This window comes from Filicampus tigris, chromosome 6, assembly GCF_054856515.1.
Source record: "Filicampus tigris isolate MCC_2025a chromosome 6, RoL_Ftig_1.0, whole genome shotgun sequence".
Classification (NCBI taxonomy): Eukaryota; Metazoa; Chordata; class Actinopteri; order Syngnathiformes; family Syngnathidae; genus Filicampus; species Filicampus tigris.
Window position 1 is genome coordinate 24,805,828 of NC_141222.1, and position 25,432 is coordinate 24,831,259.

General features: G+C 40.9%; 2 protein-coding genes and 1 long non-coding RNA gene across 4 annotated transcripts; 2 read left to right on the forward strand and 1 right to left on the reverse strand.

Annotated features, from left to right (window-relative positions):
• Positions 1–2,765: 2,765 nt before the first annotated feature.
• LOC147146382 (general transcription factor IIE subunit 2-like) lies at positions 2,766–13,373 on the reverse strand. 2 transcript variants are annotated; one of them, XM_086033174.1, is made up of 8 exons: positions 13,084–13,373; positions 11,494–11,662; positions 5,755–5,837; positions 5,132–5,239; positions 4,833–5,015; positions 4,634–4,727; positions 4,042–4,119; positions 2,766–3,388 (listed from the first exon to the last, which is right to left on the reverse strand). In XM_086033174.1, the coding sequence occupies exons 2-8, from the start codon at positions 11,651–11,653 to the stop codon at positions 3,057–3,059; spliced, it is 1,038 nt and encodes a 345-aa protein (XP_085889300.1). In that variant the 5' UTR covers positions 11,654–11,662; positions 13,084–13,373; the 3' UTR covers positions 2,766–3,056. The 2 variants fall into 2 exon arrangements, with proteins under 2 accessions (XP_085889300.1, XP_085889301.1); XM_086033175.1 differs by having other exon boundaries at positions 3,233–3,388; positions 4,004–4,119; positions 13,084–13,356.
• LOC147146383 (uncharacterized) lies at positions 7,991–10,071 on the forward strand. Its single transcript, XR_015087179.1, has 2 exons — positions 7,991–8,136; positions 9,633–10,071. It is a non-coding gene; the product is annotated as an uncharacterized LOC147146383 (long non-coding RNA).
• Positions 13,374–13,413: 40 nt separating the features above from the next.
• Positions 13,414–24,555, forward strand: ptpn9b (protein tyrosine phosphatase non-receptor type 9b). Its single transcript, XM_086033167.1, has 13 exons — positions 13,414–13,575; positions 15,889–16,032; positions 16,177–16,266; positions 16,430–16,554; positions 16,660–16,765; positions 17,299–17,409; positions 18,559–19,472; positions 21,003–21,099; positions 21,185–21,254; positions 21,347–21,425; positions 21,505–21,655; positions 22,477–22,684; positions 23,920–24,555. Exons 1-13 carry the CDS (start codon positions 13,543–13,545, stop codon positions 24,141–24,143), a joined length of 2,352 nt encoding a protein of 783 aa, XP_085889293.1. The 5' UTR covers positions 13,414–13,542; the 3' UTR covers positions 24,144–24,555.
• Positions 24,556–25,432: the final 877 nt, after the last annotated feature.

A 25,432-nucleotide genomic window follows, 5' to 3' on the forward strand; every position in this document is an offset into this window, starting at 1 on the left:
ACTATAAATGCATTTTCCTTTTTTTTTTTAAACTTTAACCCCCAAAATTCTTGAAGAAACAGGGAGATCATATCAATAGACATTTCAGGAGTGTGTGTGTGTGTGTGTGTGTGTAAGGAATGTAGACAACTTGTCAGTGAAAGTTTGGCTTTATCTTTTTATTGTGCATTTAATTCATCTTGACTGGTTCCTCAGCATCCTCTTAACTTGTTTGGCAGTTTTTGAAATTCTACTCTTCAAGCTTTGTGTTCCTGCCTGGTCCCCCAATTCCTGCTTTTCCTGCTCCGCGTCGCTTCTATACCGCCTCCGTGTGCGGTGACGGTTCATTGCAAATGTCTGTCATCGGCATGCTGCAGTTGCCCGACTCCACCTTCTGTAGTTGTTGTTGCTTCCGCGTCTTTTTTTTGGGAAAACAGAAAAAATCCACGGACCAAATGACCAGGGCGAAGGCCGCATAAGGGATTATGCCAATGTAGTATACTAGGAGTTTTCCCAAGACAATATCCCAGGTTAGGTGTGCGGAAGGAGGCAAATCATTGTTGGTGGTGTTCGTTGATGTGATGTTGGCCATGATTCCTGGTTGGAAATCAAATAAGTGGGAAGATAGTTATTACAGTATTTACTTAATTTCCTTGACTGAATGTGGGGAATGCTGATCAATAACTTTCTTTAAAATATTATTTTGTAAATGGTTGGGATAACTCCTGTTTTTTTTTTTTTTTTCCACAATGAGCAGAATAACGTTGCCCATAGGATATGTAATAATGGCCGTGGCTGTATGTGAGCTCATGGGACGTCGATGACAACCTACTTGAGACTGAATCAACAGTGCCTGTGTTGGGTGCAGCAAAGGAGTGCATTCTATTTTGCCTCTTGCGACAAGATACATAAACCGCAATATCGATACGTACGTTGGTCTTTTATTGATATTGCTCCATGTTGGAGGTATTTTCAGGCTCAAAATGATAGTCACAATCATTTGTAATAAGGGGGTAAACTATTGTGTAAAAATAATACATTTCTTCCAACATTTAACAGATTGCCTCGCAGACTAACTATGAGCTGCAGAAGCGGAGAGGAAGAGAAATCCCCTAGCCCCGGGTCTCAGCAGACCTCCTGCCCAGACACAGAGTTAACTGTTAGAGGAATTCAAACAATAGAACACAGCTGAGATTTGATTGAATACAAACACTTTTTTTTAAACTGTGAAAGGGATGATGTATAAATGCTGTATTGACGCTATAGCAAGTGAACAAAAACGTACTTTTACTATCACGATAAAATAAAGTATTTTGTATTTATTCAGCTTTTACACGTAAACGTACTCCGAACGTTAAAGGTTGATACACCTATTCATTACGCCCATCTCTACCTTTGATATGTTAACTTGAAAACTGCCGAAAGGTCAGTCAGCATGCACGCAAAGATCCAACTACTAATAATCGGTATCGTATCAGCTCTGAAAAAAGCATATCGGTCTATCTCTGATTCTGACCTCTTTGTTATTCCTTTTGAGCTAACGCCTAATGTTTAAAATACTCAGGGAGCAATATGCCAGCGTCTACACTGAATCCACACACACACAGAATTACAGACACCGAGACAGACACATACACGCTTGACACACATACACTCAAGACATTGTAAGTCACGTACTGCAGCTGACCTAGTTTCCTCAAGCAAGATTCATGGGGAAAAAAAAAAAAAAAAAGAATTTCGCAGGTTCCTATGTTGACAAACGTGTTTTTCATTATGATGAGAACATGCTTTTCGTGTGACTGAAAGTACCGTTTTCCATGTTAACTGAAACAGTTACATGATAACCTGTGGTAGCGGCCGCAGTTGGTTCAAGAGGCCATATACGCTTCGGCCTAAGAAATGAGACATTGATAAACACGCTTGGCCTAATTTTCTATTTCTAATTTTCGAGTTACTTCATTGCACATAAAAGAATACTCTTGCTAGCTAAAACATTTGGTGTAACCACAATGTCAATTCTAGTGTATCAAGTTAATGTTTTTATGTCAGTCAAAACTATTTATCAGTATCAAATATATTAGTAAAAACTGGTTTAAAGTACCTGATAAAAAGTCTGGCAAGCAGGACAATTTAAGAAAAGATTGAATTGCGATTTTTCTTTTTCTTCAGATTCACAATTCTCCTCTAAACGAGCTTCGGTGCAATATTCACTTTGGACAGTAACATTTACAAGCATCAACAAAATAACATCATGCCATCAAAACATTAAAGCTGTTACTCTAGTAACGCAAAGGGTTGGGCGATACTGGGAATTTTGGTATTGATCCGTTACCAAATAAATACAGGGTAGTATCGGCCGATACGATACCGATACTTTTTGCTTGGAAATGTTATGATCCCCTTGAGTTTGTATATTATGTTTACATATATATAATATATATATATATATAATATATATATGTTTGTATATATGTATGTATATATGTATGTATATATATGTGTATATATAAATGTGTATATATATATGTGTATGTGTATATATGTATATATATGTGTATATGTATGTGTATATATATATATATATATATATGTATGTGTATATATGTGTCTATGTATATATATATATATATGTGTATATATATATATATATATGTGTCTATATATGTAGATATATATGTGTCTATATATGTATATATATATATATATATATATATATATATATATATATATATGTGTATATAGATGAATGTATATATATATATATGTAGCAGACAAGATTAAGAAAACCTTATCAACAAGTTTTTATTAAACGCAGGATGGAATGGCCCCGCAAAGTGAAACAACTTAAATATTAACATGTTGACATCAAATATGATCCATACTGGATGACATCTGTGAGGCTCAACACAAATCTTCTGCACTTTTTTTTTTTTTTTTTTTTGGTAAGGGTGAACTATCTATAACTATCTATTATCTATAATATCCATAACTGTATTTAAGAAGCATTGCTGAAAATATCTTCCCTATACACACTTTTGTGTCGAAGTATAATAAAGCAAAAACTATTTACACACATTTCAGCTTGGTTTTGTTTGTAAAGCGGTGTTAGCCCCTTCAAAGATGGCTTTTTCTGAAAGGATCTTAGGTAATTGATATCCTGTCTTCAAGCGTCCTTCTGGCTCAATAGCTAAAATGGATACCACAAAGTAGTCACTATTCACAAGGACCACGAAAGGAGCAAAACAAGCTAATACAGTATTTGAGCCGTCCGTCTTCCAAGTGTTTAATTTCACTTTTTGACTGGCACACCATCTGCATAGTCCTCCAGTACTCCTGCCAAATGGTTGTTGTGGGTCTTGAAGTGTCTCTTTCGCTGACCAGCTTGCTTCTTCCTCTTTTGAACTGGCAACTGCAGGGAGCACATCAACAGTCAGGCTTGGCAGTGATGTTTACAACGAATGTTTTGTTTTTCATTCATTTCCAGTGAAATATGAGAGACAATCGAAGCTTCAGCGGAGAGAAGCTTGGCCGAAGCTTTCGAGGCAGATGGACTCAAACGAATCCATCCTTTCCGAGCTTCGGGACGATTACATTGTGACCCCTCGAAAAATAATGGGGCTAATCAGCATCTTTTAATGTTGGCTACAAATAATTCAGTAATCATTGCGAGTGTGCATTTGCAAATTCCAGTGATTGAACAACAAAGTTCTAATATTGTATCTATGTACACGGTTTCTGTTAGTAGTGTATTGGCTGGCAGGGACCAAAAATTGCAAGTTCCTTGAATATTTTGAAACCCTCACACCAGTTTGACTGTATTCAGGGGTGCACGAAACAATTTTCCTTTGGTGCTCAAAGCCACGATTCCCTGAAACCCCCTCAAAAATCCAAAATGTCTGCCATTTTTTAAGGTTTTTCAAAAGAAGTAATGCAAATAGTTACTTTCTCTGGCAACTAATTCTATTGACAAGGAGTAATTTACTATTTGGAGCTCAAACTAATTAGAAACCAGTAAGATACTGACCACTTTCTTTGGCCCTGATTCCTGCATGGAGGTGATACCTTGCTTTTTTAAGTATTCCTCAATCTTCTCTTCATCCATGGAATCCACTGGAACACTCCTCCATAGTTTCTGAAATTCTACCATGAGGGAATTGAAACGGAAAACACATTTTTGACCGAATTCATAAACTCTTACGTTGATATAACTGAAGCACTGTTAGAGTAGTGTTTACCATTTTGTGGCAGAATGTTGCTTTTTATACGACAGTTATGAAAATATCAGTATTTATACTATATCAAAGTACATTTAATACGGTTTAGAAAACAAAAAAGTGGGAGTGGTGGAAGGCCTACAGAAGAGGAGATTGAAGGGAGAAACTCCAAGAAATAAACAGGAACTGAAAGAGGCTGCAGTAAAGGCCTGGAAAAGCATGTCAAATGAAATTGCATGAATTAATTGTATTTCATTAATTGAATTATCTCGTTTTACTTTAATTGGAAAGCCAAATGTCTTCAATATACAACATAAACAAATGTATTTATCTTGCCATTCCGATACTTTTGGAGGAGACTGTATAATCAATACTGCTACTGCCTAAATGAACAAAAACTTGACTGGCAGACACACACAAAGACCCATGTAAACACTGACCTTCATCCATTAGAAATTGGCAGTGTTTATCGTTGTAGAACAGAATCTTCTTCTTATCTGGTCTTGTCACAAATGTGATCTGATCCCCCAAAGCCTAAAAACAACCATTTGAGAATGACTTTCTCCGTCGTATGGGAAAGATGTACTTTGCTGTTAAAGGAAAATTATCAAAATAAAGGGGATGTTTGATTGGACTTACCTTGATGGCCTTAGCCGAGTTGGGCAGCCCCTCCTCGACTTCGTCCAGCAGCACTCCTCCCAGGCCCAGCTGGTCATGTTTGTCCAGCAGCCTCAGTAAAGCTTTTTTGTCCTTCAGGTTGTACTTGGGCTTGAAGCCATATGTGCCATCCCGGACCTCAATTTTGGGATTACTGACCAAAGCCTGCAGTGAGGAGAGAATGCACAGCGTCCAAGATTCGGCAGGAAAAGAGGCACTAGCAGAACACGGCAAAGACAAGCGATGAATGACAATAATTTGGATAATCGGTGTATGCAGACCTCAGTCATGAGCCACTGCTTTTGTTTCATGCTGATGTCGAGAAGTTTGGTCTCATCCAGAATTTCCTCTAATGTCAGGTAGTGCGTGTCGCCATTCTGATGTCTTGTCTGTGAAAACATAACAGATCACCAATCAGTGAAAAATAAAAAAAAAGTACAAATAAATAAATAAATACAATAACACATGACGGATCTGATCACAAGATGGAGCAATATGTGTATTTAAATAACTTGTTTATTAACTGTACACTTAAAACTGTATTAGGCTTTACACAATCAGGATTATTGGGGATGATCAGTGAATTTAAAAACAACGATAACTGATCACCGATCCGATCACAAAATGGTAGTACGAACGTGCCTGCTTAGAACATATTCTTGAAAAAAAATGTCTCAAAAGTGTTGACTACCACCTATAAATTAATACCTTTCTTACAATATCAATCAAAATTGTGCAACACTATTACTGCATTTTAATGACGGACAACTTTTGGACAGAATCTCATAGATTGTGTGCACCAAAGTGCACCGAATCCTAATCTTGTGGGTGTGAGTGTATTTGCACCTGAAATAGAGAGTAGCTACATTTAAGGGAGGTCAAATAGTTTCCACCTGAACCTTACCTTCATGTAATTGACTATCTTTGCAAGACAACCAAACTTGTAGCCGGAGCTGGTCTTAATGTTGAAACTGCCATTACTAGACTCTGGAAAGAAATTTGGGAAGATAAATTAGATGAGATGAAATGAAATAAAACGCTATACAATATTAACAACAATAATCTCAAAAGTAGTAACGGTCGTGATAACAGTAAACACAAGTGACAACCAGTGGCCCTAACATGAAATGAAAATGGTTGACTGAACAATAACAAATGCAGTATAAATCTCATAAAAGAGTAAAGAAATTAGTTCATGTGGATGGAAAAAGCACATCAAATTTGGAATACTACTATGGATAGATATTTATTTATCATTTCAATGAATTTTTAACTAAAGCCCAGCGATAGGCTAAAAAGGATTAAATGGAGAGGAGAAGTTTGCATTTGAATTGTAACTAGTTTCAGAGGAATTGATAAAAAAAACAAGTTATGTGCAAGATCAATCAATCTGACAACTGAATGTTTTGTATTTTTGCGTAATCGAACTCCGGGCAATTGAAGCAAAATGGGGGTAACCAGCAGACGCTCTGATTGAGTCCAAACGAAGCTGCTGTCTTAAGAACATATCAAGCTACAATCCATTTTACCCTCATATGATAATGTACACTGTTCATTTGAAGTGACTTGCAAAGCAGTACAGTATGCAAAACAAGATCATCCTTCTCAACTTGTCCCTTTATATGCTGGGAGTCCAATGAGAAAGCTCAGCCCGTTGGAGGCTGCGGAGACGGTCCAATCCGAGCAGAGAGGTGCACTGATTCATGAACGATTAACAGAGTGGGCGGGAGCAACGATGACCGTTTGAGCTGCTCTGTGGGCAGGCCGCTGGAATTGTGACAGGCCGGGTAACAAATGGCTCGGAGACAGAGCCAGGGGAAACTAGCCAATGGCTGAGAGTAGACCGTTCTCAGCCATGAGGTTCTGTAAGGAGTGGCGGCCGGTGCTGAATGAGAGCGCTGACAAGGAGTGAACGCAAAGGGAGGGAGAAAGCGGGAGGAGAGGACATAGGTGGGGCAACCAAAAGGAAGAAAGAGCATCAATTGACTTGCATCCTCACAAGAAGCGCCATCACTAACGGGGGGCGAGGAAATGCACGCTAAGCATGCAACACAGCTAGCAAGAAGAGAACGTGATAAGGTGGAAAAATTCATGCTAATCGCTAATGTGAAATGCAAAGTCGGGAAAAGGCCAAAATAAATGCTTAAAGCGGAAGTCAACCCAAACGTATATTTTTTTTTTTCAAGAATATGTTCCCAGCAGGCCCACTAGTTGAAACACGGCATTCTAATTAATTTTGCGTTTGTGGAATATAAGTTAAGCAGCAAAATCCACTCGTTTTTAGCCATCCCCGGGGGCGGCCATTTTGTCTTCTATCGTCTGAAAATGACATCACTGCTGCTCACAACGACCAATCACGGCTGACCTGTTTCTGAATATATATATATATATATATATATATACATATATATATATACGTACACATATATATATATATATACGTACATATATATATATATACGTACACATATATATATATATATATACGTACATATATATATATATACACACGTACATATATATAGGTACACACACACACATATATATATATATATATATATATATATACGTACACATATATACGTACACATATATACATACACATATATACATACACATATATACACGTACACATATATATATATATATTTACATACACATATACATTTACATACACATATATATATACACATATATATTTACATACACATATACATATACACACATATATTTACATACACATATACATATATATATACACATATATATTTACATACATATATACATACATATATATTTACATACATATATACATACATATACACATATACACATACATATACATACATACATATATATACATAAATATACACATATATACATAAATATACACATATATACATACATATACATACATATATACATACATATACATACATACATATACACATACATATACATACATACATATATACATACATATATACATACATATAACATTTCCAAGCAAAAAGTATTGGTATCGTATCGGCCGATACTACCCTGTATTTACTTGGTAACGGATCAATACCAAAATTCCCAGTATCGCCCAACCCTTTGCGTTACTAGAGTAACAGCTTTAATGTTTTGATGACATGATGTTATTTTGTTGATGCTTGTAAATGTTACTGTCCAAAGTGAATATTGCACCGAAGCTCGTTTAGAGGAGAATTGTGAATCTGAAGAAAAGGAAAAATCGCAATTCAATCTTTTCTTAAATTGTCCTGCTTGCCAGACTTTTTATCAGGTACTGTAAACCAGTTTTTACTAATATATTTGATACTGATAAATAGTTTTGACTGACATAAAAACATTAACTTGATACACTAGAATTGACATTGTGGTTACACCAAATGTTTTAGCTAGCAAGAGTATTCTTTTATGTGCAATGAAGTAACTCGAAAATTAGAAATAGAAAATTAGGCCAAGCGTGTTTATCAATGTCTCTTTTCTTAGGCCGAAGCGTATATGGCCTCTTGAACCAACTGCGGCCGCTACCACAGGTTATCATGTAACTGTTTCAGTTAACATGGAAAACGGTACTTTCAGTCACACGAAAAGCATGTTCTCATCATAATGAAAAACACGTTTGTCAACATAGGAACCTGCGAAATTCTTTTTTTTTTTTCCCATGAATCTTGCTTGAGGAAACTAGGTCAGCTGCAGTACGTGACTTACAATGTCTTGAGTGTATGTGTGTCAAGCGTGTATGTGTCTGTCTCGGTGTCTGTAATTCTGTGTGTGTGTGGATTCAGTGTAGATGCTGGCATATTGCTCCCTGAGTATTTTAAACATTAGGCCTTAGCTCAAAAGGAATAACAAAGAGGTCAGAATCAGAGATAGACCGATATGCTTTTTTCAGAGCTGATACGATACCGATTATTAGTAGTTGGATCTTTGCGTGCATACTGACTGACCTTTCGGCAGTTTTCAAGTTAACATATCAAAGCTAGAGATGGGCGTAATGAATAGGTGTATCAACCTTTAACGTTCGGAGTACGTTTATGTGTAAAAGCTGAATAAATACAAAATACTTTATTTTATCGTGATAGTAAAAGTACGTTTTTGTTTACTTGCTATAGCGTCAATACAGCATTTATACATCATCCCTTTCACAGTTTAAAAAAAAAGTGTTTGTATTCAATCAAATCTCAGCTGTGTTCTATTGTTTGAATTCCTCTAACAGTTAACTCTGTGTCTGGGCAGGAGGTCTGCTGAGACCCGGGGCTAGGGGATTTCTCTTCCTCTCCGCTTCTGCAGCTCATAGTTAGTCTGCGAGGCAATCTGTTAAATGTTGGAAGAAATGTATTATTTTTACACAATAGTTTACCCCCTTATTACAGATTGTGACTATCATTTTGAGCCTGAAAATACCTCCAACATGGAGCAATATCAATAAAAGACCAACGTACGTATCGATATTGCGGTTTATGTATCTTGTCGCAAGAGGCAAAATAGAATGCACTCCTTTGCTGCACCCAACACAGGCACTGTTGATTCAGTCTCAAGTAGGTTGTCATCGACGTCCCATGAGCTCACATACAGCCACGGCCATTATTACATATCCTATGGGCAACGTTATTCTGCTCATTGTGGAAAAAAAAAAAAAAACCAGGAGTTATCCCAACCATTTACAAAATAATATTTTAAAGAAAGTTATTGATCAGCATTCCCCACATTCAGTCAAGGAAATTAAGTAAATACTGTAATAACTATCTTCCCACTTATTTGATTTCCAACCAGGAATCATGGCCAACATCACATCAACGAACACCACCAACAATGATTTGCCTCCTTCCGCACACCTAACCTGGGATATTGTCTTGGGAAAACTCCTAGTATACTACATTGGCATAATCCCTTATGCGGCCTTCGCCCTGGTCATTTGGTCCGTGGATTTTTTCTGTTTTCCCAAAAAAAAGACGCGGAAGCAACAACAACTACAGAAGGTGGAGTCGGGCAACTGCAGCATGCCGATGACAGACATTTGCAATGAATCGTCACCGCACACGGAGGCGGTATAGAAGCGACGCGGAGCAGGAAAAGCAGGAATTGGGGGACCAGGCAGGAACACAAAGCTTGAGGAGTAGAATTTCAAAAACTGCCAAACAAGTTAAGAGGATGCTGAGGAACCAGTCAAGATGAACTAAATGCACAATAAAAAGATAAAGCCAAACTTTCACTGACAAGTTGTCTACATTCCTTACACACACACACACACACACACACACACACTCCTGAAATGTCTATTGATATGATCTCCTTGTTTCTTCAAGAATTTTGGGGGTTAAAGTTTTAAAAAAAAAAAAAGGAAAATGCATTTATAGTGAGCAATTAATCATATGCTCATTTTCTGTATTTGTGGGCTGGCTTTCTCTCTATCCCAGCAATAGTGAAAAAAAAAAAAAAGGAAAATGCATTTATAGTGGGCAATTAATCATATGCTCATTTTCTGTATTCGTGGGCTGGCTTTCGCTCTATCCCAGCAATAGTGGCGGTACGCTGTACGACAGATGACAGATTTTTAGCAAAGCAGATGCCCATCTAAAGGACTCTGAGCACGGCAGCAATCTTATGATGCACAGCTGTAGTACCGTCATTTCTCAAGAATAACATACACTTGAATATTACACGTGCCCTCAAAAAGCGTTTTTTTCTCTGTACTACTACATTGTAGTGTACGGTGCCCAGATTCCAATAGGTACATTACAGGATGAGTGGTTTGGAAGATGACACATACAATTACGATAAGCAAACAGGGAGCAACCTTTCAGAGGTAAAAATATTTTTTTTTGGGGGGGGGGGGGGGGGGTGGTTTTTTTAGCGTTGACAAAATGGTCAACCTCCTGACAATCGGTTGAGAAATTAGCAGATTGCAATTAATTGCAATGTCCATGCGTTGCCTATAATGGGAATATCGACTTCCACCAACATGGCCGCCACATACGCGCATCGGTTAGCTGGCAGTGACGCTGTGCTGGCCTATCTAGTCTTCATCTTCATATCAATGGCTTGCGAAGGATTTTGGCCAACTTGAACATAAAACAAAATGGAACTTAACAACGGTATGTCAATGGTTAGAAGGTTAAGAGAAAAGACTATGAGAGCTTTCGGTTCGCAGATATTTATAGTACAGACCTATTGGGAGCTGCACACACCTCTCACCACACTGTCTCAATTGTGACTGCACAAACAAGTTGCCACATAGCCGTAGATGAGTGCAATTGTAATGGGCTGGCATATCTTACTACAGCTAATAAGTGGAATTTTGCTTATCTGGTAAGCTGTGGAGAAAAAACTGAAAAGAAAAAAAAAAAAAACTGCAATTTTGCATGCCAATTTTAATTTGATTCAGCATGAAAATGTAACAACAGATTTTTTTTCCAAAATTGTTCCCCACTGTTATTTCTGATTCAGTTACTGATTTGTTGTGTAACATGTCAGAAAATAGGCAAATTGTTGATAATTGTAGGACAACTGGATTGCGTAAATAGTCATATTTTATGGACGACTGTGGATAATACAAGGAGTAACACTGAGGGTTATAAAAGTTTAAGGCACAATGCAGGAAATGTACTTTCGGTAGGTCTCATGATTCACTCACCAGCACTCTGTTTAGAACCTGATGAGCCCTCCTTTTCTATTCGGGGCTTCTTTTTCTTGTGTGATCCAGAATCTAATGGAGCTGGTCTCTTCTCTACAACCGGCGTGGACAAAGCTCTCTTCTTGAAGAGCTCCCTCTCCCTCAGAAGAGCAGGATCCATTCTGAACAACTGTCAAAATATTTAGCTCATTAGTAACTGAAGCCTATCCCAGGAGACTTGGTCGAGACGGCAGGGTACATCGTGGACTGGTCACCAGATCATATATTCGACAAAACAAAATCAAGTCACACTCAATTTCAAATTTATGGGCAATTTCAAATCGGCAATTCACCTGACACGCATGTTTTTATTTTTATTTATTCTTTATTAAATCATTCAGAAATCAAATTAAAATGAATTAGTTACACAATATTTGAAGAACGCTTTAATGGAGCGAGACAAGGAAACTGGCAAGATTTCCTGGTCATTTCTATGCTAGCTGATTGAATGCTAACTTAGCATCATTTCATCCGCCTACTTCCCCATATCCTGGGTCAAGTCGCGGGGCAACACGCAATGCAGGGAAGCCCAGACTTCACTCTGCAAAGCTATGCATTGAGCCATGCATTGTTTGGTAGTTTGGTATCTCACCTATGACCTGTTTGGGTGAACCTAGTAGTGACATAAAGCCCCTGACAATTTACTCTTGTCCCCAAGAAGTACTGTAGCTCTCACTTTCAAAAAGGTCGGTGACCCTGCTGTGCAGTTTACTAATCAATATAAGCTGTACGATTTTAATGATGGGCGGCACGGTGGTCGACTGGTTAGCACGTCCGCCTCACAGTTCAGAGGTCGTGGGTTCGATCCCGGCTCCGGCCTCCCTGTGTGGAGTTTGCATGTTCTCCCCGTGCCTGCGTGGGTTTTCTCCGGGTACTCCGGTTTCCTCCCACATTCCAAAAACATGCATGGTAAGTTGATTGGATACTCTAAATTGCCCCTAGGTGTGATTGTGAGTGCGGATGTTTGTCTCTGTGTGCCCTGCGATTGGCTGGCAACCGGTTCAGGGTGTCCCCCGCCTACTGCCCAAAGACAGCTGGGATAGGCTCCAGCACGCCCCGCGACCCTTGTGAGGAGAAGCAGTACAGATAGTGGATGGATTTAATGATCATATAAAACGGGGAGCACCAATACAATTAACACCATAAAATGCAAATGGTTCATCATTTAAACGTTTATGTCTCATTGTTGACACACGAATTACGTTCGAGCAACAGTACAAACAAAAGACCATATACACATAATATAAAACGTAGACAATGAAATAAGATCAGCCGAGACATTATACTAAACCAAGGTTTTTAAAAAATGCATTTAATGGCAATATTTGAGCTAAAATATGACATATCACTCCGGTTGCAAGCTGAGGTTTTGCTAGTTGCAGGTGCGTGTTAAATTTTGCGCCATCTAAACCCTCCAAATAACAGTCTAACCGTGTGAGTTTTATGAATGACCAGTAAACTAACAATACGCATTAACTAAGAAAACCATAATGGCTTGTCCGTCACTTTGATATTGTTCTCAGCCCAATGTTAGCAAACTAGTGTGCTTACCAGACAAGACACTAATGTTGCTCTCCGGGGTTTAGTCCGGGAGGACGAGCGTAAAACGTCGTCCTTTTAAACTTAAAAAGCAATTTGCTATTGCGCCTTTCGTCCCTACTTTAATGTTTGCAAGACTTTACTCAAAAACGAAATAAAAGTAATCAATTGTTTGGCTTTGTGGCGCTTCCGTCAATCTTGCTCTACTTCTTCTTCAGTGCGGCTTAAAAGGTGACGCTAGCCAACTTTTGAACTCATCAGTGTCTCACACTGGTTGTGCGTGTGTATCGCAGCACGTATGCTGCATTCGAGGAAGGTGGGAAGTCAGACTTCGTCACACGTCCCTGCGAGTGAACGTGTTGGAGCACGCGGGCTTGTCTATCATGCGGAGAAGGGCGTGAGCAGGCAGCTGGTGGGCGTGCCCTCACTGCCCCGCCCTCCTCCCCGTTGCGACGTTGCTGAGGCTTCAAGATGGCGGAAGCCCTGACAACTCAGGAGCGCCTGGTAAGCGTCTTTTTACAGAGTTTTCTCATGCTTCTATTCAGTGTGTACCTTACAACTTTATACAGTTAATTGAAACAACAACTAACGAGTTGCCGTACCATTCTATGCCACTGACTGCTCCGGGTAACGATGAGATCCCATGGCCCGATCGCACCCTCCTTCAGGGCGACTGACTCTGGTGTGCCTGACAGCAGTTAGCATGAGCTAGCATAGCGACGTTTGCTAATCCAAACTGCGGACGCTTACAGCAGATTCATTCGTTATCTATAGCGCTTATTCTCACAAGGGTCGCGGGGAGTCTATCCCAGCAATCTTCGGGCAGTAGGCGGGGGACACCCTGAATTGGTTGCCAGCCAATCGCAGGGCACACAGAGGCAAACAAACATCCGCACTCACAATTACACTTAGAGTGTCCACTTAACCTACCAAGCATGTTTTTGGAATGTGGGAGGAAACCGAAGTACCCGGAGAAAACCCCCGCAGGCGCGGGGAGAACACGCACACTCCACACAGGTAGGCCGGAGCCGGGATCGAACCCACGACCTCTGAACTGTGAGGCGGACGTGCTAACCAGTCGACCACCGTGCCACCCGCCTGCAGCAGATTATTTATTTATATTCCCCTTAAACTGTCCATTCCCCACAGCCTTACAAGTGTCGTTCATGTTTAACGGAGGTACGTCTTTTTTGAGTATTTCGATCAACGTGGCGTAAAGTGCCCGTGCAGCTTTCGTTAGCATTCGGCTACCACATGCCACTTACCCCCCCTAGCAAATGCTCACAGCTACTGCAGAAAGGGAATTCTTTCACAGTGGTCTTTCTTAAAATATAATTTGCTTCCTGCTTAGAGGGCGATGCTCGTTTTAAAATGTCGTCATACAGATAAACGCTACAGGTGTTGTTGTTTATGTCTTGTAACAAGTATTTCGCGGAGAGCTAGCAGTCAAGTAGTGTCATAATATACCTATGAGAATTCTCAGAAGTGACTCTCCCGATTCTCGGCATCGATGTTGCTGTCAATAGAGTATCTGTATTACAAGTCCAGAAGGCCTGTCATCAACAGCACGGCACGACATTTTTAACCAAGCTGTACAATACAAGGCAAAGCGGGCATGCCGAATTACTTATAATAACGATGTGAAAACTGTTAATCATAGTGTCTAAAGATCATCTAGATCACCGAACTTTGTATCCATGCCTTTTTTGAAGTACAGGAATAAAAATAAAAGTCATAATTCTTGTGTAGTCTGAAAAGTTGTGTGAAGGTGCATGGTGATCAGATGTTGACAATACAGTACTGAGGGGAATGTTTTATTAGCGTTTCCCTTCCAATGGGGAATTAAAAAGCTGCTTGGCATGGGGTAAGGAAGGATTTCCTCAGTCTGTCAGTGGAGCCGGGCAGTGACAGCAGCCTGTCAGTGAAGCTGCTCCTCCGCCTGGGGATGGTGCTGTGCTGTGGATGCTGTGGATTGTCCGTGATGGACAGTCGATTGTTCGACATCCTCCTTTCTGCTGTAGATGTCGGGTTGTCCGAGTAGTATGCGCCCACAATAGATTGATTCCGTGTCACCTGCTGCGTGAAAGGCCCTACAATAACTGTGCTGACTTGTAATGACTCCGGTATTGTTTTTCCCTCGTGAACTGAATTGGTCGGAGGTTGCTTACACTTTAAATCCCTTCAATACCTGGTCAAAATCGAGTGACCGAAGAGTGACATTTTGATGCACACTTGCGTACACAGTATGTCTTATGCTTGGTCCCAGGTAAGGATAATTACGTGCATTGATTGATGAGCTATACAATACCACAATATTGATTGACATTAAAATGCAAGAAGTGTGATTTATGTTGCTGAATCAAAGCATGTGGATATTTGTCTGCATCTATAAACAAATCTTACATCAGCAGTGAGGACCATTTGTTGCTCTGCTTCTCTGAAATTTGTGATCGTAAAATCCGGTCTTGTTGTAGGTCATTGCCCTCCTTGTGCCGGATCTAAATTGGAGGACAAATGCGGCTCAGTTGGCTGGTAAACAAGCAGACTGTTGTGGCCGCCCGCTTTCATCCATGTTATCTTTCCGCCGGGCGCAGCATATGCGTCTGGCATAATTATTGCACGGGAATGTGTCATAGCTTCATTAAGGAAAAAGTTGCCTGGTAGACCTAATACTTTGATCCCAGGTGTCTTCTCTCTGTTTGGACCAGCATCTGCTTATCCTGTTTCTACGTTCTACGTATCTGCATGCACACACACACACAGACAGTTTTCACAGAAGTTTCTTTTCCTTCCCTCTTTATCGATGTCACGTTCCAGGCCGTGGAGGAGTTCCTGAGCGAGGTGCGTCGCAGGGAGCAGCTTCACTGCGCCGGGCTTGTCTCCCAACCCACAGCTGTTAAGTTTCTTATGGCCCGCAAGTTTGAAGTCTCCCGAGCCGTCAACCTCCTCCAAGCATACAAGGTACAGCTGGGCCCAGAGTGGGGACGCCAATGAAATACCCTTTTCAGCTGTCAGTGAGACACCCTACAGCCTCTCGAGTATGTCTTATCGCACTGCAAACTACTGACCTTATTCTCCTCTCCTGCCACGAACATCGTGCATCAGAACACAAGAATCAAAGAAGGGATCATCAATATAAACCCCGACGAGGAGCCGCTCCGTTCTGAGCTGCTCAGCGGCAAATTCACCGTCCTGGTGAGTGCTGGCGATGAACCAGAAAGTAGCTCAAGAGCTAAACCCCGCCGAGATTTTTTTTTTTTTTTTTATACCTACCACCTTTGTACAAAAAGATGTCTTATCAAATATACGGACATATTCTGATCATTTGACTTGGATTGACATTTCCTGTTGCCCCCAGCCCGGACGTGACGCAAATGGCGCTGCGCTGGCGCTCTTCACAGCTCGCCTTCATCGGCCAGACGTGACCACTCACAAAGCTGTGCTGCAGGCCATCATTTATCAGCTTGATAAAGCCATAGACAGGTGACGCACCCCCAACCACTAGAAACCCCCCCCATTTTATTTACAGTTAGCGTCCCGATCGGGAACCTGTTGTCCATTTCTAAGTGGTCTTTTGTTTCTTCCCAGTGTTCAAACCCAGAGGGACGGACTTATATTTATTTATGACATGACCAAATCCAGTTATGGGAATTTTGACTATGATCTCTGTGTCAAGATCCTCAATTTGCTCAAGGTAAGTAAAATGAATTGGGTTTTGCAGCGTGTCCGGATCAGTGATTCCCAACCACTTTGCTGCGGCACTTTAGTGCGCCACCAGAGATCTTCAGGTGGGCCACGGGAAATGATGACCTTTATTGTTGCAAAATTTAAAATCACAGTGTGTGTCTTTATCGATAATAAATTAAAAAAAAAAAAAAAAAAAAAACATCTAAACAAGCCTAGATATCATAGAATTCACATTATGTCGATTATGTATGTCTATATAGTTTTCTTGACACCCTTGTTTGGTGGTGTCAAGAAATATCCAAGTTTAAAAAAAAAAAAAAAAAAAAAAAAAACAATCGGCAAATTTGTCAGTCACATATGCAGCACAAATATGTACTGTAGTTGTGCTGTCTCAAATTTTAGGGGCACAATGCCACTATTTAGTGGCAGTCTGGAGCCTTGGGTGTGCTGTAAGATTTTGCCAATGTAAAGGTTGGGAAACGCTGGTGTTTTTTTTTAAGAAAAGTCACTGATTAGCGATGTCCCGTTTGCTTCCCCTAGGGGGCGTTTCCTGCTCGTTTAAAATGCGTCTTCATCGTGTCCTCGCCTCTTTGGTTTCGAGCACCTTTTGCAGTTCTGCGCCTCTTTGTGCGTGAGAAGCTGAGAGAACGGGTACGTCTGTTTTCGCCAAGGAGGCCATCGTTTATCTTTCCGACAGCACATCATCTTTTGCTCTGAAGTGTCCCCCCCCCCCCCTGTTTATTCCAGGTCATACATTCTCATCCGACTTGCAATAATTGAAAATATCTCTTACTGTGTGTAGAAACCATTAGTTTTTTTTATTTTTTTTTTATATAGTTTGACCCTCCTACATGCTTTAAACACATTTAAACGTATCAAAAAACACTTTAAAACACATTTGAAGCATATTTGAACACAGCAAAAAATTGCAAGTGTAAAATACCAGTATGTCATATTTTATAGAAAATACCGTACAGTACTGCGGTGACTAGCAGCGGCTTGTTTATTTTTATTTTTATTTTTTTTTACAAATGTTTTGAAAAGTGCTGTGTACGGCAGAATATCTCTAGATTGCTGTATGTTGAGACTCGAGACGTCCTTCCTGTCTCACGTTGTCAATACAGCAGCTGCATAAATCTATTCTTCCCAAACTATATATATCGTCAGCCTCTTCAAATAATAAACTCAAAGTCATATTTTGACTAAAATGTATTATTATTTTTTCCTTAAACATCTCTTCAAGATGCTGGCCACCTCTCCTAAAATCGTCTGCATCCTTAGTTAAAAAGATTATTCAATTCTACGGCTGACATGAAATTATCAATACATATCAGATAATCAGAATGTGGTTCAGTTTTACCTGTTTTCTAAAAAAAAAAAAAAAAAAAAAAGACTTGTGCCAGTATTTTAACTCGTTGACATATTCTGACCCTCTTTTACTCTAACATTTGAAAAAATTATATACGGTAAATACATTCCCGGAATGGAATGGCTGGACTGTGAAAAGACAAGTAAATTCATCAATGGAAATGAATGAGTGAAGTGAGCGACGATATAGAAGTTTTATCTTCTCCTTGATGGACAGCATTTTCCTCTGGCCCTTTGACTTTCAACACCAAATTATAACCAATATTTGTGTTTTGAATATTGTGTAGCATTCATACAGTATCAACACAAAAAAAAAGTTGTAAAACCATTAAAAAAAACATCACTGTATAAGGCAAAAAAAAAAAAGTCGAGTTGTTTACTGTATATAGGTCCATCCATTGCAATATATTTACTATCTTTTCCATCTTCCAGGTGTGTACAGTGAAGGCTCACGAGCTGTCCGGTCACATCCCAGTCTCCTCCCTCCCTGAGCACCTCGGCGGTACATCCCAGTACAGCCATGTGGCCTGGATCCAATCCTGCATCAACGCAAACACGGCGGAGGGCGACACGCAAGCGCACGACTGCGTGGCAAGCCTGCTGCGCTCTTACAGCCTCGAGCGCGGGGACCCGAGCCTTGGCGCCGCGCCCGCCCGCGGCGATTCGAGCACCGGTCCGGCGGGCCGCGAGCTCGCCGCGGCTAACTCCAACTTGTACGACGATAGCAACGCCAACCCGCACAAGCGCTGCGGCGCGGACGAGGGCGGGACTCCGACTCCGGGCCACCCTCAGCCGAGCCCGCGTTCTGCCGCGAACAGGCTGCTGGGCAACCACCAACACTGGAACGGCTCAGCTGGGAGTGCGAACGACATTGCCGGCAGTGGCTTGAACCCCAATTCGAACGTGAATGGCCGCGGACGGCAAGCTCCGCCCCAGTCGGACACGCCTCCTGACACGCCGCTCTCTCACAAGGGCGATGCAGACGCAATGGACTCGGATCGCGGCGCTCGGAGTGAGCATATTAAAGAGGTGGATGACGACGACGACGATGAGGAGGAGGAGGAGGAGGAGGAGGAGGAGGAGGAGGGCGGCGTGCCACCGTTGCCCCAGAAATCTTTGCCTCGACCGCCCCAGCAGCCCGCCTCCCAGACATCGCCCTTGTCCTCGTCGTGGGGTCCTGACGACGAGGGCCGCCGCACGGAGGAGTCCGTTCACATGCCGGAGCAGGGAGGCATGGCCATGCACGAGCTGGTGGATCATGTGAAGAGGAAGAAGAAGAAAGGGATCTATCAGGAATATGAGGAGATTCGCAAGGAGCCACCGGCAGGCACTTTTGACTACTCCAAGTAAGATATCGTCCGGCGACGCTAGGGCTGCTCGGAGAAAATATGAATCACGGTCATTGTGGTCATAATTGGAATCAGGATTATCCAAACGCTCATTTATTTTGGGGGTACAAAATAGGAAAGTGCTTAAACGTCCAAAATATAAAGACACGTTTCTTTGAAACGCTATAATTATGTACGGTCATTACGGACCAAACAGAATTGATAAAATTAGTTATTATAGATGAAAAAGTGCGATTATATACGTTCATGTATGATTTCCTTTTGTAAACGGTGTGTTGGATATAAAAGCATATTGATAATCCTTTTTTATGATGATGGCAATTTTTGTAATCCTGGAGTGTAATCGTTATTGAATTTCGATTAATTGCACAGCCCTAGACGATTCTTATTTTCACATTGACCTTTTGGTCAAATATGATGACTATTATTTGCTCTTAGGCTTAATGTCAGCATTTGTATAGTGTTCCCCTATCATTCGGGGGCGATGGGGCCCGAGACCTGCAGCGAAGAGCCAAACTGCGGAAGTAGTTGATGCCCTCCCAAAAAGGTTTGCCAAAACATGCCACAAGATGGCTCGGAATCCATTTTTGTCTTTCAGGCAAGACTAAATGATGCTCTTCCTCCTACTTGAATGTTTGCCTGGCCCCAAAATGCCACGAGTGCATTATTATTATTATTATTATTATAACAGAAATGGTGAGCACAAAAATGACAAATGGGTGAGTTTTTTTTTTTTTTTTTTTTTAGCAAATAGCGGAGGATTGGTTCCTAAAAAAAAAAAAAAGATCTGAACTTCAGAATTCCTGTCAAGGTGTTCACTGTGTGGGAAGGAATAAGAGGCAAAGCATGCTTGATTGACGCTGTTTACTGGTCACTCCCAGTTGAAGTTACACGTAGCATAAGACTATGTAAATACGATATGTATCCGATGTGACTGCAGTATGGAAGCTCAGCTCGCTTATACGTCAACAAAAGCCAAATGTGTACTGCGGGGGGGGGGGGGGGGGAGATGGGTTTAGGGCAGGCTTTCCCGGATCGTCCTTAGCTCCGCAAAGTGCGAGGAGTCGTGGTGTTCGTTATTACACTCCACGATTACAAAATTGGCATAATCGTAAAAAAAAAAAAACGATCCTTTATATTCATTTATATCCAATGCACTATGTTTGTTTACACAAGGAAATCATACTTGCATTTATTTATTTTTTTTTAAATGTTAGAATAACTACCGGTAATTTTATAGATTTTTTTTGGGGTCCAAAAGGAACTTACTTACATTTATTAGTTTTGTTCCATTTTCTTGTTTTGTACCAAAAAATAAATGATCGCGTGAAGTATCGTGATGTCAATTATTACCAAAAATAATCATGATTCATATTTTTTTTTTTCCATAATCTCGCAGCCCTACCCACTTGAGATGTATGCATGGGGACCTTCTCTGCCTTTTAGTCTTGCTGCTTGATCACGCTTCAGCTCTTCAAGTCAACGTCCAAGATGGTGATATTTTACAGTTTGCGTGTTCATTTCCAGGAAACTCTCCAATCAGCTCAAGAACCGGTACAGCGATGTCCTGTGTCTGGACCAGTCCAGAGTGAGACTCTGCCAGATCTGCGATGACGAGGATGAGGTAATGGCCGATCCGTCTAAAGCCGACTGTCGCGCGCGCGTGCCGAGGATTGTCGCACCAAGCTCTTTTGCGATGCGTCCCGCAGACTTCAGATTACATTAATGCAAGCTTCATGGATGGCTACAAGAGGAGAAAGGCATACATTGCTACTCAGGGTACGGAGCGCACGATCCTACTCATGATATACACTTGCCGCTCCTAGGAGTGTTTCAGAAAAAAAAAATCGGATGCTATTTGTGTTCCTCAGGTCCTTTGCCCAAAACGTTTGGGGACTTTTGGCGAATGGTGTGGGAGCAGATGGTACTTATCATTGTCATGACAACGAGGTGAATTCTTTTTTTTTTTTTTTCTTTCAAAATTTCATTCCCAACTTGTGCTCATACATGTACATTTTGTCTGTACCAGAGTGGTGGAGCGAGGGCGTGTCAAGTGCGGTCAGTATTGGCCACTGGAGGAAGGCAAAACAGAGCAACACGGATGTTTCCTTGTCAGGAACACCCACATTCAGGTCTTCCACGACTTCAAACTCTCACATCTGGAGCTCTATAATACTCAAGTGAGTTCTTACCATCAACAGTATGAGCAGTCCTGCACCACTTTTTTTGAACGGCCCTTTCGGCCATATCTGTAAAAACGCATAAAAAATGTGATATCATTTCAGTGATGGACATTTAACATTTTTATATGAACTCATTAACTGCCAGACATTTTCAGACCCTCCTTTACCCAACAACAAAACCAAGAAAAAAAAAGGAAAAAAAAATTGTTCTGTCAAGCGATTAAAATCTGTTACCTAATTAATCGCAAAATTTTCCATAATTAATCACAATTAATCACATTTTTCAACTACATTTTTTTACGAAGCTTGGAACCGATATTAGTTTGATTAAAATCTTGGAATTAATGTCGGAAAAAAAAAAAAGGATATTTTTCGATTCAAAGACTGTTCTAATAGCTTTCTTTGATCCTTCAATACGATTCCTTTCCTGTAAAACACAACAGTTCAACGACCAAAAATGTACAGCTCATATGGTATTTGAATTTGGCTTTGCAGAGTGTGCAAAATATTTTGGATTTTTCCAATGAGAACATCGAGCAACTTTTTAAAGTAAAACTATGTAAAAGTCCGTCCTTGCGACAGTGAGTCTCCTCTAATTTGGGCTGCACATTGAGCAGAGGTCAGCTGCTACAGGAAGTAAATAAAACTGAGTTAACTGAGCCAATTTTTTCGATGCATTATTAAATTCAAATTAATCTCCATAGTTAATGCTTTAACTTTGACAGCCCTAAATAAAATATGAATACATTCCTGTGATTGAATGGCTGCACTGTGAAAAGAAATATAAAAACGTTTTTAATTGTCATCTATTTGTCAAGTCTGGGGAGAGACGGGATGTTTGCCACTACCTCTACGTCAGCTGGCCCGACTTCGGAGTACCCAAGAGTGCGTCGGCCATGTTGGACTTCCGCGAGCATGTACTTCAGAGGCGGGACGTCGCAGTCCAGAGTCTGGGCTCCAGTTGGAAGGGGTCTCCCGGGGGCCCTCCAGTGGTGGTACACTGCAGTGCGGGCATCGGCCGAACAGGTAGATGCAAATAAGATTCGTATTCTCAAAGTCTAGTAGTTTTCAGAATGGGAGTTGTTTGAACAAATTTCTAGCATTCTTGTGTTTTGCCATGCGCTATTATAAATGATGTAATATGTTCAGGATACGCAAGTTAAACAGGGTTTTAGGATTGTTTGATTTTATAATTTTTTTCAAAACCAAAGTTAAAAAAAAAAAAAAATACCAACCAATACTGGAGCAACAAAATGCAGTTTGGCATCTAACTGTGTGGAGAAAAAAAAAAAAAGCAGTGAAGTACCATGTGGCGTGTACAGTATTTATAATACATTATGAAAGATTAAAAAAAATAGAATAAAAAAAAAAAAAAGCAATTTGCTGTGTAAACAGTCAATTTGAGCAGTAATAGACTTTCAAATGTGTGCTGTTGTCCTCTAATTACAGGGTTAGACAAGAGTGACAATGTCAGGAAGACGGTGCAAATTCACTACCAGTTCAGGGAGTGGCTACGAGAAATGCCTGGAGATGCGTGTAGGGCCCATTTGCAAGCGCTGCAGGAAGTCTTTTGATATTAGCAACATGGGTGTCTTGATTCTGTTGGCTGGTGAACCATTTCTACACTTTTCAGTATCAGAGTAGGCTTGCGCAATAAAAATGGAATTTATTTGAAAGGGGAAGTCGACCGAAAATGACGTCGCAGTTGCGGAGGACTCTGGTAACAACTCATCACGGCTCGGCTTGCGAACGTCACGCGACCAAACTCAGAAAAGAGGATTTCCGTGATTGGTCCATACCCGAGTCCTGAGCAACTGTGATGTTCAAAGTAGAAGCAGATGTCTGCAAACGTCTTATTTTACGTGAACACAAAAGGTAATCAAGTCCGCTTTCAGAAAATCTGAATAATTACTGCTGAGAGGCTGAAATTTTAAGGACAATTTTCATTTAAACAATGGCTTAAACGATTACCGATACTTTGATTATCGATTAGTTGTCGATTAATGTTGACGCCTGGAGTGCGTACTGTGACCCACGAATGTAACGGAAATGCGATAAGTTTACAGAAATGAACATCAAATTCAATCGGTTCTGATAATGTGGGTTAATGGTTTATTTGAAGCAGTTTTGTGTTGCAATATTGATGAGCTAATGCAGCATCTATTTTCTCCTAACTGTGTCTCGCCACCTGGCACGCAGTTCCCTTTTATTTTTACCCGTATTGATTTCCCTCTTTATCCGGGCATTCTTCCTGGCTTTAGGCACCTTCTGCACACTGGACATCTGCCTGTCCCGGCTGGAGGACATCGGCACAGTGGACGTCCACCAGACTGTGCGGCGCATGCGCACGCAGAGAGCGTTCAGCATCCAGACGTGGGACCAGTACTACTTCTGCTACACGGCCGTCATCGAATATGCCATGCGCCGCGGCAAGCTGAGCCCGGTGCAGTGGTCCGACTCGGACATAGAGACCGACAGCGAGTGAGGGACACAAAAAGGGGGGGGGGCGGGAAGTCGAACGAAGCCGACGTCAGCGCGGAACCTCTGGCGATAGGAGGGTGAAGGAGACGTCTCCGACCGCCGTGACAAAAGAGAGAAGCGGACGTCGCGGTTTGGCTCTTGATGTAATGACGCTCCAATCCACGTCGGCCCCTTCGTGCGAATGAACAGACGCACAGGGAGACCCGAAGAGCTCTCTTTAAGAAAACGCGTGGAGGGTCGTGCCGATTTCAGAGCAAATGGCGGGGGAGCTCCGCCTGCCCTGCACTTGTCCTCTTGACAAGAACCTTGTAGCATTTTTTCTATTGACTTGCACATGAGGAATGGCAAACTTGAATCCACCGAAAACCTTTATATCCTTTTCACCCTCAAACTGCCATTGTCTTTTTCAGGGGGGGGGGGGGGGGGTGCTTTTGAGTAAGACACGTTGCGGCAGATTATTGTGTGAGCCATTTCAGAATTTTATTTGTTCTTTTTGTCCCATGATGTTTTGGGTTTTTTTTTTGTTATTTTTTGTTTTTTTCTTCCTATGGTGCATTTTCTACACGTTTCATATTGCGTGCATATGTAGACTAACTTTCCAAAGCCAAAGTCGTCGCCCCGAATGCTTGGATGTACTCCTTACTAAGATATTATAGACTGAAAACATGTATATTCTTGTAACATACAGCTCCATTTATACATCATTGTGCATAATAACCTCTTGAAGAAGTGCAAAAATGCCTTGTTTTAATATAATGGTTTTAAAGCTGGACAGGTGCATTCTGTAGCAAGCCAGGCTATATAAAAAAAAAAAATTATTAAAAAGTAGGGACGTAACGATGAATCGAAAATCGATTCGTCTTGATAAATCGATTCGATAAATTGAAAAATCGAGTTGATTACGTCCATCCAGAAAATGGTGTCTTGAAGCGTTTTTCCATTCCGGATGCATAGCACATTTTGAATGTGTAGATCAAATTACGCGCTTGCACCAAAAATCACTGCCTATTGCGTTTGTGGGTGGCTGCAGAACCACAGTAGTGGACAGAGACAAGCATGGTAGCAATTAAAAAAAAAAAAAAATTGAATCGAAAATCGGGAACTGAAAATCGAATCCAATCGGGGCTTGAGTGAATCGTTACATCCCTAATTAAAAGTGATGTCATGCCAAGTCTGACATTTTTACTCTTCTTTGATTGATACTATTTTAAAGTAATTTGACCTTAAACGTATTTCATCTTCCCTTATTCCGTAACGCTGTCCAGTATTACTCCTTACTCTTGAGACATCTTC

Coding starts and splice junctions, on each gene's coding strand:
- LOC147146382 (XM_086033174.1), bottom strand. CDS start 11,653: ATGGATCCTGCTCTTCTGAGGGAGAGGGAGCTCTTCAAGAAGAGAGCT. Junction 5,838..11,493: donor AGGTTCTAAACAGAGTGCTG/GTGAGTGAATCA, acceptor ATTTCTTTCCAG/AGTCTAGTAATGGCAGTTTC. Junction 4,728..4,832: donor ACTCGGCTAAGGCCATCAAG/GTAAGTCCAATC, acceptor GGTTGTTTTTAG/GCTTTGGGGGATCAGATCAC.
- ptpn9b (XM_086033167.1), top strand. CDS start 13,543: ATGGCGGAAGCCCTGACAACTCAGGAGCGCCTG. Junction 16,033..16,176: donor ACCTCCTCCAAGCATACAAG/GTACAGCTGGGC, acceptor ATCGTGCATCAG/AACACAAGAATCAAAGAAGG. Junction 21,426..21,504: donor ATCATTGTCATGACAACGAG/GTGAATTCTTTT, acceptor TGTCTGTACCAG/AGTGGTGGAGCGAGGGCGTG.